The 15,475-nt window shown below is 37.6% G+C and overlaps 1 protein-coding gene across 1 annotated transcript in view; it reads left to right on the forward strand.

Annotated features, from left to right (window-relative positions):
* The first annotated feature begins 2,853 nt into the window (after nt 1-2,853).
* The window catches only part of LOC127855424 (potassium voltage-gated channel subfamily H member 2-like), a 132,198-nt gene continuing 119,576 nt past the window's right edge, over nt 2,854-15,475 (forward strand). Inside the window, exons 1-2 of the mRNA XM_052390968.1 lie at nt 2,854-2,898; nt 12,748-13,122. Of these exons, the coding sequence (XP_052246928.1) occupies nt 2,886-2,898; nt 12,748-13,122 (388 nt within the window). The 5' untranslated portion in view covers nt 2,854-2,885. The remainder of the gene's footprint in view (nt 2,899-12,747; nt 13,123-15,475) is intronic.

The raw sequence follows: 15,475 nt of genomic DNA on the forward strand, positions 1-15,475 counted from the left end.
CAACATTTGAGCAGACAACAAATTTCCCAGCATGCAAAGGGTTAATCTCAAACTCAGGAGAACTTCTTGGTGCCATCTTCTGTGGTCTGAGATAAAGGGGTTTAATGCATGTGCGCAAAGTGTCGTCCCAGATTAGCCCGTGCAGTCTGCATAGGCTTATCAGGGACTACACTTTTCGCTTTTATGATATTTTCTGTTTAAAGAAAGTATCTTCTTAGCAAAAATACAGTTTAGGTGGAAAGTGTCACCCCTGTTTAGCCTGTGTGGACTGCACAGGCTAATCTGAAGGGACACTTTACTCACATGCATTAAACCCCTTTTTGACTGAGCATGGCCCAAATATCTTTCTGATGTGTGTCTGGCTATGAAGCTGCTGTGGACAGCTTGAAAGAAAATTCAGCCAATGGTTATTAAAACCATCAATACTGCACGCATTGTTGCAGCATAAGCAAATTGTTTTAATGACAAGCATTAATTGCAGTAAAGTGCTGGCATTTAGAAAATTGTGTCTGACAAAAAGAAATAAAATACATGTTTTGATTTGTTGGTCTTTAGAGAATTCTCATTAGTGGTTGGAGATTGTTTGGATATTGTGTTTATTTGAGAATGTTGAATTGATACACTGATTGTGGCGTTAATTCAATTCACTTGCGACATTTGCGAAATTAAAAAGCTGCTGCAAATTGAAAGCAAGGGATGAGTCTGAATACTTTGTGCTGAATATAGCAATAAGTTACACAGCTTGTTATTATCTGCTGATTCGGAAATTCTTTAATCAATTTTCCTGCCTTTTGATGAAAACATTAAAAGTTAATTCGACATTTTCAACTTTGCAAAAAAGCATATCTTTTATTTGCTTTTGATCATTAAACTATTAAAGTTTAATTGAAGACTGAAATTGTGAAAAAGTCAGATTTCATATATTGTAGTTTATATGCCCCCGGTAGTTGAACTGTCAGTCTGTCGGTCTGTCTGTTAGTCAGTCAGTCTGTCCATCCGAACAAAAACTTAATCATTGCCCATAACTTGTGCAATATTGAAGATAGCAACTTTATATTTCACAGAAATCAGTCTGTTTTACCAACATATAAATCTGAGTCTCAGTCTGGGACAATGGGGTTTAATGCATGTGCTTAAAGTCTTTGTCCCAGATCATCCTTTGCATTTTGAATAGGCTTATCAGGGACAACACTTTCTGCTTTTATGGTATTTTCATTTGATGCTATATGCTTTATGTATTGTCAGTTTTGAATGCATATGGTGGAATCATTTGGCTCTTAATTGATTTGTGCATATGCAATGTTAGAGTATATGTATGTTTCTGTTAATAAAGGTTAACTAAAAATTGGCTTTTACATTTCACATTAAGTATTTGATATCTTGTACTTTATTTGTCTAATTGAAGTACATTGTGTCTTTTTCTGATTATGAGTGCATTCTTTTGATTCAACTGATTTATGTGTGATGCCATATTGATGTGTGATGTCATATTGATGTGTGATGTCACATTGATGTGTGATGTCATATTGATGTGTGATGTCATATTGATGTATGATGTCATATTGATGTGTGATGTCATATTGATGTGTGATGTCATATTGATGTGTGATGTCATATTGATGTATGATGTCATATTGATGTGTGATGTCATATTGATGTGTGATGTCATATTGATGTGTGATGTCATATTGATGTGTGATATCATATTGATGTGTGATGTCATATTGATGTGTGATGTCACATTGATGTGTGATGTCATATTGATGTGTGATGTCATATTGATGTGTGATGTCATATTGATGTGTGATCTCATATTGATGTGTGATCTCATATTGATGTGTGAGGTCATTGATGTGTGATGTCATATTGATGTGTGATGTCATTGATGTGTGATGTCATATTGATGTGTGATGTCATATTGATGTGTAATGTCATATTGATGTTTTAATGTTTTTTTTATCCATTTAATTTAAGTGTGTTGAAAGTATCTTTCTGTTTTAGTAAAACTATTTGCTTCAGTTTGTGATTAATAATCCGCTGCTGCAAATTGGGTAAGCAATTATTGGAATGGCCTTTGCTTGTCTATCTGTCGGTCAGTTGGGCAGTCAGTCAGTCAGTCAGTCAGTCAGTTTATAAGTCAGTCAGTAAATCAGTCAGTCAACTGGGTCTAAGTAAAAGTCATACTTCAAGGTAAAATGTTTGATCCTCTTTTTTTGAGTCCGATCAATATCTTACATACACATTGAAAGATTTTAATGAATGAGCAGATGACATGCTTAGTTTTGTCGGTTCAATGTTAAGGTTACATAGGAATGTCTAACATTTTACCCTCCATATCCAAAGTCTTTCCTAAAAATGTTCTACATATAAAGGCATTAGTCAGTCATAGTTGCTCACGGTCAATGTAACAATTGAATTTCAATACTTGTGTCATTGTTTTTGTGTCTGCTTTATATCTCCTATTCACATTGAAGTATTTTCAAGTTAAGTTAATTTGATACAGAATATGTCAAGAAATCATGAGTCAATCACACTGTCATAGTTTAAACGTATATATTTTAGCTTGATTGCATAAAAAGACTCAGGCTTATTTGAAATGCTCTCGAGTCTGTTTGCTGGGACTAGAACCATTACTTAATGTCTATGGGGGAGATCTAAAGAACGCTCACACATTAGGGATTGAACCTGTGACCGTGATTGCAAGGCGGACACCATATCCACTATACCACTGTCTAAAAATCTTTTTAAGGTCAAAAGAATTTCTGCGGCCTGGGATGCAGCTGTCTCTTTGGCTACCTTGTTGTGATTGAAAGCTTTGTGTAAGTTGTTGTCATTCTTTCCCGACAGGCTACGATCTGAGGCGCCTTCAGGATGACAGACATGGGATGCCCCCGAAAAGTATGTTGTGTGACCCACCTTCTGAATGCATGGCCCGTCACTTTGTTTAACCCATTTATGCCTAGCGTCTAGAAAAAAGGCCTTGGCAAACAGCGTAGACCCAGATGAGACGCGGCATGATGCGCCGTCTCATCTGGGTTTGCGCTGTTTGCTTAAAGAAATTTCTGTAAGAAATATCCTAAATATAGAAATTAATATACTAGACCTCCCTAATTTTGGAAATAATTTGATCCAATTTAGAAGGATGGGAGAGTCCACTAGGCAAAAATGTGTTCATGTTGTCTCAGTCAGTGTTTTACAGTATCACTTGTCTGCCTGTTTTCTATTCAGTTATTGTCCCCTAGTAACATTTAATCCGCACTTTGGGGAAATGAGGCCCATTCATGTGAGTAAAGTGTCCTCCCAGATTAGCCTGTGCAGTGTGCACAGGCTCATGTAAGACAGCACTTAACACGTGCTTTAAGCCCAGTTTTTATCCCATCATCAGACGTGCATTGTCGAAATAAACCACTGTGGAATAAATTTTCCTCTATTAATTTCAATGTTTTGTGAATATTTTTCGTATCTAAATTTTGGAAATTTTTTAATTATTATAAGTGTCCGAAAACATAGAGTAATTACGGTAGGCTAATCAGGGACATTAATAATGGACGAAAACTTGTGTGTCCGAAAATTGAGAGTCACAAAAAATAATTATTTTTGCTAAAAAAAGGGGTGTCCGAAAACTTAGAGTGTCCGAAAACATAGAGTAATTACGGTAATTAGGCTAATCTGTGACTGCATATAACACACATCCCTTAAACATGGTTTTCCCAGAACAAAATCATATATTTATAATCAATTAACAATTAGGGATGGCAAAATTAGTCGAATATTCGATTAAATGGTCAGCATTCGAATAATAAAAATGATATTCGCATATTCGCATTTTTTTCATAACGTATACCAATATTTAATGAACTGCGAACCGCTTACTAAAAAGCAACAGAAATCACTTGGGAGTAACATGTTTGACGTGACGTTCTTCGTGTCAAACTGATAACGCGGCCTGTATCAGTGTTGATTGCGCAATGCAATATACACGCTCTAAGAAAGGCCCCGACTGTTGTTTGCCAATGGGGTGCCAATTAACGGTTTCAATTGACTGGCGAATAATAATTAAGTTTTGTGATCACAGTATGTACAGCCATTAAAATGTGTGAATTACTCAAATCGCGCAATGCAATATACAGTAGATTTCCCTTAATTGAATAGCCTATTTGTCACATCCAAATATTCAATTATCCGGAGTATTCAATTACACGGAATCAGTTTATTTCCAATGTTGTCACTGTTCATCCGAATTACTGTTCATCCGAATTACCGATGATGTTTGTACATACGCTTCTAAGTCACAGCGCGCGCATTTCCATTTAATAAATAAATAATGTCTTTTTCTTCTTTCAAGTATGTATTATTTTCGTGTTTTAAACCTATTTCATGGCTATATTGTTAAATATATTGCAAGATAAACTTGTTTTGTTCAATAAACGCAAAGAAAAGCGCAGACAGTCGTTCGTTATTCATTATACAGTGCATTGAAAATAATTCACTCATAATATTCGCTCACCGGTTACATTTCATACTGCGTTGTGTACATTTGCACTGACGAGTATACTGACGAGAAAAACACGTACAAACGATTTAAATATATTTTGTTGTTCTTGTTCATAAATGGATACGTGCATAATCATTCAGCATATAAACATAACAATACAGCATATAAACATAAACATACAGCATATAAACATAAGCATACATACATACAGCATATAAACATAAACATACAACGCATATACACAGTAACAATACAGCATATAAACATAAACATACAGCATATAAACATAAACATACAGCATATAAACATAAACATACAGCATATAAACATAAGCATACAGCATCTATACATACAGCACATAAACATAAACATACAACGCATATACACAGTAATTATGGAATCCAGTTGATGAACTCGGTGATCTTCGTTTGACGTCTGCTCTTTTCTGCTTCTTTCTCAACCAAATCTTCAAGGTCGTAGAAGGTTTTGTAGTCGCTACATCCAGTGTCCTCGAGGAATCGTCTTACTTCTTCTAGTGCTTTTCTCGCGTCGCTGGCTGTTCCGGGGAGTCGTATGGGCGTGTCGGCATCTTCTTCGGCGTCTTCATTGTCGTTGTTGAATTCTATATGGTTCCTTTGTTCCTCTTGTTCTCGTAGAATGTCGCTGCATATGTCGTCATCTGTTGGCATCCCATGGCACTCCAGGTCGTCGTCCTGTTGAACATATTCTGCGAAGCTGATGGCGTTCATTGATTCCGGGGGTTCGGCCATCTCCATCGGTTTCTCGGACGCGGTCTCCATTGGTTTCTCGGGCGTGGTCCTCTTTGTGAACCCTGCTTTAGCAAAGCAGTTCCGGATTGTGACATCCGTTACACAGTTCCATGCCTTGGTCAGCATGTGCATGGCGTCCAGCAGCGTAAGCTTCTTAGCCATTTCCGCCGCTGACATGTTGTTCTGGTCAATGTCTTCTATTATCTTCTTGACCACCTGTCGGCGATATAGGGACTTGAGGTTTCTAATGATACCCTGATTGCATGGCTGTATGAGGGATGTTGTGTTTGGTGGCAGAAAACTCAGTGTTACATTGCTGAGTTTTGTGGCTGCATCATGGGGATGGGCTGAGCAGTTATCCACCAGGAGGATGACCTTCCTCTTTTGGATCCTCATGTCCTTGTTGAAGGCCATCAGCCGTTGTGTGAATAAATTATGTCCCCCCGTCATCCACGCATTTGAGTTGCTTTCGTATACGACAGGCAATGTCTTCTTCAACCCCGGAGGCAGCGTGGTTGTCGGCTTTTGCCGATGACGAGTAACTGCCGTTTGTCCATACCTGTCATGTTGCAGGCGACCATAGCAGTTATCCAGTCCATTTTTTTGCTACCGGCCACCGCCTCTTCTTTGCTGACTAGCGTACCGTCTGGTAAGGCCCTGTAGTATATGCCCGTCTCGCCCGCGTTATATATATCGTCCTCCGCATAGTTCTTCAGGATGTCTGGAAGAACGTGCTTGATGTAGTGGTCAGCTTCTGGTAGATCCGCATCTTTTTTCTCGCCATGTAGTTTTTTGAAGACGATGTTATTTTGCTCTTTCCATCGAGATAACCACCCGCTAGACGGCTTGAATTCGGGCTTGTCCAGCGTCTTTGCCAGGTCACAGGCTTTTTCTTCGAGAACAGGCCCAGACACTGGGATGTCTCTTGACCTGGCATTTGTGAACCAGGTTGTGAGCGCTGCTTCCACATCAGCCGCTTTCCCGGACCGATGACGTTTTCGTTCCGGGTTAGCATTAGACTCATATTCCTCCATTATGTTGGCTCGGTTGGAGGATATACGAGACACTTGACCTTGAGAGCATCCCATCTTCTGCGCTATTTGTGACTGCGGCATTTTCTGGTCTAGCAGTTTGATGAATTCATATTTGTCAGCAAGGCTGAGATCGTTGCATTTTCGCTTGATCGTTGCGTTTTCGCTTGTTCGACATCATGTTTTGATATGATTTACTGTGACACAGTCGTGCAGGTTTATATACATGAACTGAGAATATAGTGTCACATTCCATCACCTTTTGCAAACTGTCGAGTAAGACACGTCAACAGTTTGTTTTCGGCAACACACTCTTTAATTGTTTCTGAGCGACAACAAACTGTTGAAATGTGTTACTCGACAGTTTGCATTCAAAGTTCATGCCTGACTGCACACTGGATACTCCAGTGTTTGCATTGTACAAGCTCGCATACTACACCTGTTAATCACGTGACGCTTAACAGACGCTGCATACATGCATGGTGTGAAATGAAAACAAAGGCTGTCAATTGAGCGCGTCTGTTAAAATCGTCGATACGATTCGTATCCTTGGAGATTTATGACATTCCATGCTGGATTATAGAACAGAACAGACATTTTATTTAGACTTATACGTAAGTACATCGTATTAATACAAACAGTATAAAATAAATATGTCACGTTTTCATTACATTTAAGTTGAAAACAAATATATACAAGTATATAAAACACAAATATTTTTTTTTAATAGTGTACACTCGAAAATTGGCTATTCAATTAACCAAATTACGCCATATTTTCTATCAGAATATGTGGAATATTTACAACGGGAAGAGATGCAAATGGTTTGGTGTTTTCAATTTCTATTCAGTTAACCGAATTATTCAATTATCCGATATTCAATTAAGTGGAATCTACTGTACTAACTATAAGAAAGGGCCCGAACTGTTGTTTGTTAATTAGGTGCCAATTAAGGGCTTCAGTTTACTTGCGAATAATAATTTAGTTTTTGTGATCACAGTTTGAACAGACATTTAAATATGTGAATTACTCAAAAGTAACAGATGATATAAATTAAACAATCATCAAAGAATCATAATTCAAATCTGAAAATGCCACCAGCCCCTTCTGCAGTATGGAATACTATACACGGTCTGTGGATAAGAAGACCGCAACGTGTAATGTGTGTAAACTTAGTTTTACATATGCGCGGTCTGCTACAAATCTGTAGAATCATTAAAAAATAAAATTCTATGACACGATGTTTTTCATTCTATTTGTGCCCGATCACAGTATCGGTCATAGTATTAGTCGACAGCGATACAATTATTTGATAGCAACGTTAATAAACAGCCTCGTATTTAGCAAATGGATATAACTTACAAACCAATGGAAATTAATACATAACAAGGTAAAATCAATCCAGCCGTTTTATGCGAATATCCGAATATTCGATAGAATGAATTTGCGAACATTCAAATACCGATATTGGTATTCGATGCCATCCCTATTAACAATGTGACTATCTTACCATTCAACCAATTATTTGATTAGATTTATTTGTGAAAAATACAGAACATGAATAAGTTTCATGCAAATATTATTTGAATATAATTATATATGTATAAAGGCCCAGTCTAACTATGATGCTGGTGGAGCCCGGTGTGTGATCCGGGATCTGTCGGGATGAACCTGGGCTCTACCGGGGGCCGACCGGGACGAACCAGGACAACCGGGGACAACCAGGGCTCTACCAGGAAAGTATTAAAATGTTAACTACCTCTGGGATGAACCAGGAAGGACCAGCAACGACTGGTGCAGCACCAGGAAAAACCTGAACGGCACAGGGAACAACCATTACGGCACCGTAGCTCCACCGGGGCCCATATAGACCCCTGCAGACCCCTGCAATGCCCCGGTTGTGGCTTGTGGTGGCCAGGTGGAGCACAGTGAATGCCTGCAGAGTCTCTTTATAGCTATGTTACATTGGTAAATTGGTGCTTTGCCGGGACGCCACCTGCATTCACCGGGGTTCCACTGGGGCATTACGGGCGACGACCAGGGTTATACCTGGGCGTTACCGTAGCTCTGCCGGCGTCTGATGCTGGTATAGCCCCGGTGAGTGCGGGCGGATTTACGGTATCCTGAGGCTCTGCTGGGACGCTGACGGCTTTCACCTGGGCTCCATCGGGGCATTACCAGGGACAACCAGGGCTCTGCTGGGACTTCACAGTGATAAACTGTATCTAGTCCGGGGTTGACCGGGACTCTGCAGGGTTGTTGACCAGCTTCAACCAGGGCAGCACCGGGAAATAGTGTGGCCACGTTAAAAATTTTGACGAATCTACCCGGTTCTCGCTGGTCGACTGGTGTTAGCAAACCGGGATGGACTGGGGCTCTATCGGCAATAGTGAGACTTGGGCTTAACCAATATAGAACTTGAATTAGCCTATCTTTCCTATCCACAAGGAATTTGATGAGAGGAAACAAATAGTACTTTATTTTAGTCCTAACTATCTAGTTAAAATTGATATCTTGATACTCCATGAATGTTCTGTGCTGGCAAGTGTTGTAGCTTACAGACATTATATTGCAACACTGACATTTTATTCACCTGTTGTGTGCTTTTTGATGCCCTTACAGAAGAGCTTATAGCAATACCCCTGTCTACATGTGTGTGTTTGTCTCTTTGTTTGGGACATTTCATGTTTTGCTCAGTACTTATTTATTAATTATGGGATTTAAAATAAATAAGCACAAATTATCATTAAATCAAGATAGCGTGCAGAATGCATAAATTGTAATAGCCATTTTGCTTCATGCCAGGTCAAGGTCACAGTGGAGTATTTGCATATAAGGATGGGAACGAATACTGAAAATGATATTTGAATATTCGTTTGTCATTATTCGAATATATTCGAATATTAGGTTTTTAAACCATATATTAAAATGTTCGAACTTTAAATTATGACTGTCCGGAGCAACGTGCTAGTTCATATTTCCACTAATACCACTATAGATCGTATCATATGTGCAGCTGTGAAACCCTTGATAGAGTAATAATTTTAGAAAAAAAAAGATTATTGATAATTATTTCTTTCTTTAAAAAAAATACTGTTGATTTTCATAAGATATAAGATATTTCCGGAAAATACATTACCGTAATTTAAATTTATTTCAATACTTCTAATTGATACGGATTACTTCCCATAGATTTATGCTTTTGTTTTCACTATTTTTTATAGAAGTAAGAATCACGACGATTTAATTGGTTAATATTTGAGTAACTAAATTCTGATTAAATAAACATTGATTAAATATATGGATAAAGCATTGAAAACAAACATGCCATACGTCCCGATCTCGGTGGGACAGTCCCGCTTTTGGGGTATTCGGTCCGGCGTCATGATATGAGCCAATTTTGCCCGACATTCGTAAGACACGACGAACGTTCCATAAATTAACGATAAAAATCGATATTCAAGGTCTGTCTTGGTAAAACTTACTATCACTAATCCCTTTATTGTCCCTTATAACCATCTACTTCTACTACTCGAGTGCAACAGTGTAGTTTTTGACACCTTATCAGCAATTTATCGGCAAATTATTGATTTTATCAGGCATTCACACCATGGTGTTTTTATGATATGGGTCGCTAATTGTTATTGATAGATGTGTCGCACTGAAATAAAAGCTGACTGCAGCCCAATCAAATCCAAAGATAATGTGTATTATACCACCTGAGCTAAAAAGACCTTTCAAAACACAGATTTTGTATATCAAACAAATTGAATGCTTATCGATACACATTGATGTTTCACATAAATTAATTTTCATTTTTGACTGATTCTCAGAAAATAGTTTAATGCCTCAATATAAATTGTAAGTAAATTGGCGATTGGTCCCTCTCCTTATTCCCTCCCGTATGCTAATTTTCATCTCGTTCATTGATGGCAGCTGTTATCAAAACAATGACTTATATAGGAAAGTCGTCTGCACTAAACCGGAACTGTGACTTTGTACATGTACGTATAACTTTTTAAGAAGTATCTTTGCATACGAATAGAATATTCAAATATGAATTTTGGATTCGAATATTCGAATATTTGGTCCCATCCCTAATTAAATACTAATATAGTGAAAGCTCATGGTCATATTCTGCCAATAAATTTGTTATACATCATGGTACTTAAATAAATGGGAAGAAATTATCATCATGATAAGAAGATGTGTCACATTTTTACAGGCAATTGTTGGCCATGTCAAGATCAAGGCCACAATTGACACTTGAAAATCTGTATTAACCCTTTACCACTTAGATACATATTTTTATGCACTTGTTGTCCCATAGAAAGTTAAATTTAATTAAAGGGATCTTTTCATGGTTTGGTAAATTGACAAAATTGAAAAAAGTTGTTTCAGATTTGCAAATTTTCTGTTTAGTTATGATATTTGTGAGGAAACAGTATTACTGAACTTTTGCCATGGTCTAATATAGCCATTATATGCATCTTTTGACAATTTAAAACATAAAAATTATAAAGCGTTGCAACGCAAAACGATTGAATAATTTGGAGGGTTTTGTTGTTGTCGTTTAAATTTGTGAAACTACAAAGATTGCTTATATAACATATAAAATACGCACCTTATGAATGCTTGGCAGAATAGCTCAGTTGGCTAATGCATTTTTACTTCAGGATTCCGGGGTCACTGGTTGGAGCCCTGCTGCGGGCTACTTTTTTTTCCTTTTTTAAATTTTATTTTTGATTTTTTTACTGGAGCTTTTAAAATTTAATGTTTACATTTATCAATATAAAGCATTTAATGACAAACTTCAAAACATGCCAAAATCTGTGAAAAAGCCCCTTTAAGAACCTTTTTTACTGTATTCAAGTTTTAAAGGCTTCATTTCCAACCCTACGATACTGATGAGCAGCAAACAGAATAAAACCTGAACAGATTGCCAGCTACCCGCATGCTGATCTGGTTTTATACTGTTTGCACATAGCCATTTTCACTTGGCTTCTGAGCGGCAAAGGGTTGAGTGAAAGTACAATGTTTGTGTCCTGCCCATAACTTTGTTGTGCATTATAGGATTTCAAAATAAATTGGTACAAGTGATTGTCATACCAAGGTTTCATTGTAAGCAGCCCGGTTAGCTCACTCTATAGAGCACTCACCTTGTAAGGGGGGGTTGGGGTTTAAGTCTTTTCACCACATGGCAACAAAGACAATGTGTTGCATGCAACAATATGTAGCTTGCCAAAAGGTAAAGGTCACAGTTGAACACTGGTGTTTTGTTTGAAATGAATTTGCACAAATACTTTTTGGCTGCAAACAAATTTGGCATCATTAAAACGCTTTTTCATTTTTTAATGCTGTAAAATCTTAGTTTCTTTAAGTTATATAGACTGAAGCATCTTGGTCAAAGATCCATAATGACAGTCAGATTTTGAAAGGCTAGTTCTACATTTATTTCTGAAACAAATGTTAGTTTCAGGTGAAGCCAATAATATGCTAAAGTGATGTATGTATCCGAACATGTACATTTCTAGTTATAGCGTCAGCTAGTTGGAAGCTTGTCAAGGAAGTAATAAGCCTTAATTAGATGTCTGATAACATTTTTTGTCTGCAAGATGACTATCATGATATAAAAGCTATGGCATATTCAATGTTGAACTGTAGATGTTTCTTTGACACTGTTAAACTGACTAAATGCTTGAAAAGGTTGTTTTATGCTCAGACTTCTCATGGTGATCATTTGTGATCACCTTTTGTATGTTGTCTTTTGTGTGTTGTACTTAGTCAATTCTTACATTTGTATTGTCAATGCCACATTTATTGCCAAGTCTTCATGAAACTTGTTCATAACATTTGTCCTAATGATATCTGAGTTAGAAATGGGTCAAATGGGGTCAAATTATGTCACTAAGTCATCTCAAGTTAAAAGCGTTTTGAACACTCATGAAGTGACCTTCTATGCCCAATCATCTTGAAAATCAGAACATTTTGCTAAGTTCATGTGGGGTCAAAATCTAGGTCACTAGGTCAAATAGATAAACCTTGTGAACTCTCTAGTTGTCATATTTTTCGCCGAATTGTTTTGAAAAATTTTCAGAACATTTGTCTCAATAACATCTCAATTGATTTGAAGCTGGTTAATGTGGGGTGTAAAACTCTTGGTGACTAGGTAAAAAAAGAAGCTTGTTCACATTCAAGAGACCACAGTTATTGCTTAATATTCATAAATCAGAATATTTGTCCCAATGATATCTTGGTCTAGTTTGAAACTGGGTAACTTGGTTTAGAATATCAGGTCTGATGCTATTATGACCAAGTTTTACAATGGTTCTTGTAACATCACAACAGCTGATAAAAACAGTTCACCATGAGTGGTCTAAAGCACCTGTTGTTTTAATTTGGAAAAATCCCCAAGTTTAAGTTATTGGTTATTGATTGCGTTTTTTTTCAGATCGTCACAGAAGTTTCAAGTTGAAACTTCCCTCTCTCAGGAAGGAATTGCGCGTCAAGTCAAAGGTCACCGATGTTAATACGGACCCGGAAAATCCCCCTATTCCTGAAGAATCAGTGGCCTTAAATCGGATCAATGGTTCGTACGATGAAATACAGCATTCTTACTCAAATACTCTTCCATCAACCAATTTTACCATGGAGAAAGGAACATGGGACAATTTGGACCAATCAAATTCAGTGAAATCTCCGACCCGTGTTTCGCAGGACAATACTCTGACCTTGCCAAGCGTTGGGTTCATACGACGGGCATCGTCGCTTGAACGGCTGGATTTGCAGAAGAATTGTGATACAAACCAGGAATCTAGTGGACAAGGTATGGAGTGCATATATGAGTCTTGTTCTGGACAAAACTGAGCTTAATGCATATTTGTCAAGTGTCATCCCAGATTAGCCTGTGCAGTCTGCACAGTGTAATCAGGGACAACACTTTCAGCTTAAAGTTTATTGTCATAAAGGAGAGATTTCCCTTTTAAACGACATATACCAGAACGGAAGACTGCACAGGCTTCTCTGGGATGAAACTCTATGCATTTGCTAAGTGATGCTCATATACAGGGTTGTATAGTTTTAACAATCATGTCTGGCAATCTCAATAAGTCATAATATAAGTCTTACTAGGTGATGGTTGTCAGTGTCGCAAAATCTTGAAATGTATGGAAGAGTCTTTGTCGTGTCTTCAGTTTAGATATGATAACTTTAATTGGGCCTTGGTCTTGCAAAATGGAGCTTAATGCACGTGTTTAAAGTTTGGTCCTAAATTAGCCTGTGAAGTTCATACAGGCTAAGCAGGGACAATACTTGTATGGTCTATTACTTTTAAAGGAAGTCTCTTCGTAGGGAATCCAGTTGAGGGGGAAAGTTTTGTCAGTGTGTTGTCCTGTGCCCACTGCAAAGAATAATCTGGGCCGACACTTTAGGCATATGGATTAAGCCCCATTTTCACAGAGTGAGGCTTTCGGAATCGTGTCTTAATCTACTTCAACAGGTGTATGAATGAAAGGTCTTGTGCTTTTTTTATGTGACAACTTGAAAAAGTGAAGAAGTATATTTAACTAATGGAACTTGGGGCTATTGTCAGTCTTTCTTGAGGCCAAATTAAGAAAATGAACTTTTCTTGGTGCATGTAAGATATTATTACCTTATTTAAACAGTGAATTATGTGAAGTTGTGTTGTTGTTTTTTTTGTGCTAAAAGGACACTACCGTAGGTTTCCACGTATAGTGCGCTCCCGTGTATAGCGCGCAGGCTTTTTTTTTTAATGCAAAAATGGAGAAAAAAACATTTAAAGACAATAAAACCACCAAATCAGACCGAAATTGGCCGCCATAGGAAGCGTCATTATGATTAGGAGCATGGGTTTCATAGCACTATACTTTTCTGACAATTTTGTAATTTTCTAGCAAAAGATTAACAGTCCACGTGCATTTCGTGAAAACGTGAGAAAATAAGAATTAGTGTACATCGTGTGATTTTTCCTCGGGGAAAGCATGGGCATTACCGGTAAATTTGAATGTCGCATGGGAGACAGGGATACAGTTGTTGACCGTTCAATATTTATACACACAAAATGCAATTGCATATCTTCACGTTCACAAGTGTCAATTAGTGTCTCAAATGTCAATTAGCGTCTTAATAAGTCGTGGCACATATTACTCAATAACATCTGCCAATTACGAAGTGCAAAATGACCCCCTTTCACACCTACCGTTACCCGCAAAAAAGACCACGTTCACACCTACCCTTGCCTGCTCTTTGGAATGTCGACAACAATCCCCATCGGAATTCATCAATAAAGAAGTGTAATAATACAAACAAAGAAATGTCCGCAAGTTTATTCAAACAAATTTATTTTTGACCAAAACTTCTTCTACCGCATTCATATCTACCAGTAGCGACTTCTTGTTGTTTCGACAATGGCCGCTCAGTCTGTACGATTATAGGTTGGTAGTTTTCTGGAAAAAAACATGGCGGCCATTTTGATTATTTTCGATTACACAACATATTTTTACCAATTTAGCAGCCAGGATAGAGTTGTATCAATGTATAGCGCGCACCAGCATTTTAATTTGAATTTTGGAGGTAAAACAATGCGCGCTATACGTGGAAACCTACGGTAATTGAATCATTTTGTGCTGTAAACCTGAATATTTCACGGAACATATCCATTTCAAGTATGATGTCTGGTTCCAACTTCACTAAAAAGGGTCAGTGTTTGCTGTTTCATTGGAAGTGTCAGTATGTTTCCAGGAAGTGTCAGTATGTTTCCAGGAAGTGTCAGTATGTTTTCAGGAAGTGTCAGTATGTTTCCAATATTGGCTTATTGAGATTTTTTGCGAAATGTTGACCTGTCAATGTTTTGAACTGATTACTGTCTCCTAAGCAGGTGTTTTTGTTACCAATGCTCAGCAGTATTCACAATAATCCAGACTATTTGCATAACAATATTCATACTTAATTACTATGTCACTCTAAGAAGTTATTTTCCCTATTCTTTGGCTTGAAAACCCCAACTGAATTGACGTCATAAAATGTACTGCAATAGATCTATGTTATTTTTGTGTCCTGTTGCGTTGAACTGCACGAGTTTATTCTGTTGAGTATTATTTCACCTGCCTTGCATGATCGTGTATTAAACATCACAAAATCAAGCTTGTGCAATACTATTT

This window comes from Dreissena polymorpha, chromosome 13, assembly GCF_020536995.1.
Source record: "Dreissena polymorpha isolate Duluth1 chromosome 13, UMN_Dpol_1.0, whole genome shotgun sequence".
NCBI lineage: Eukaryota > Metazoa > Mollusca > Bivalvia > Myida > Dreissenidae > Dreissena > Dreissena polymorpha.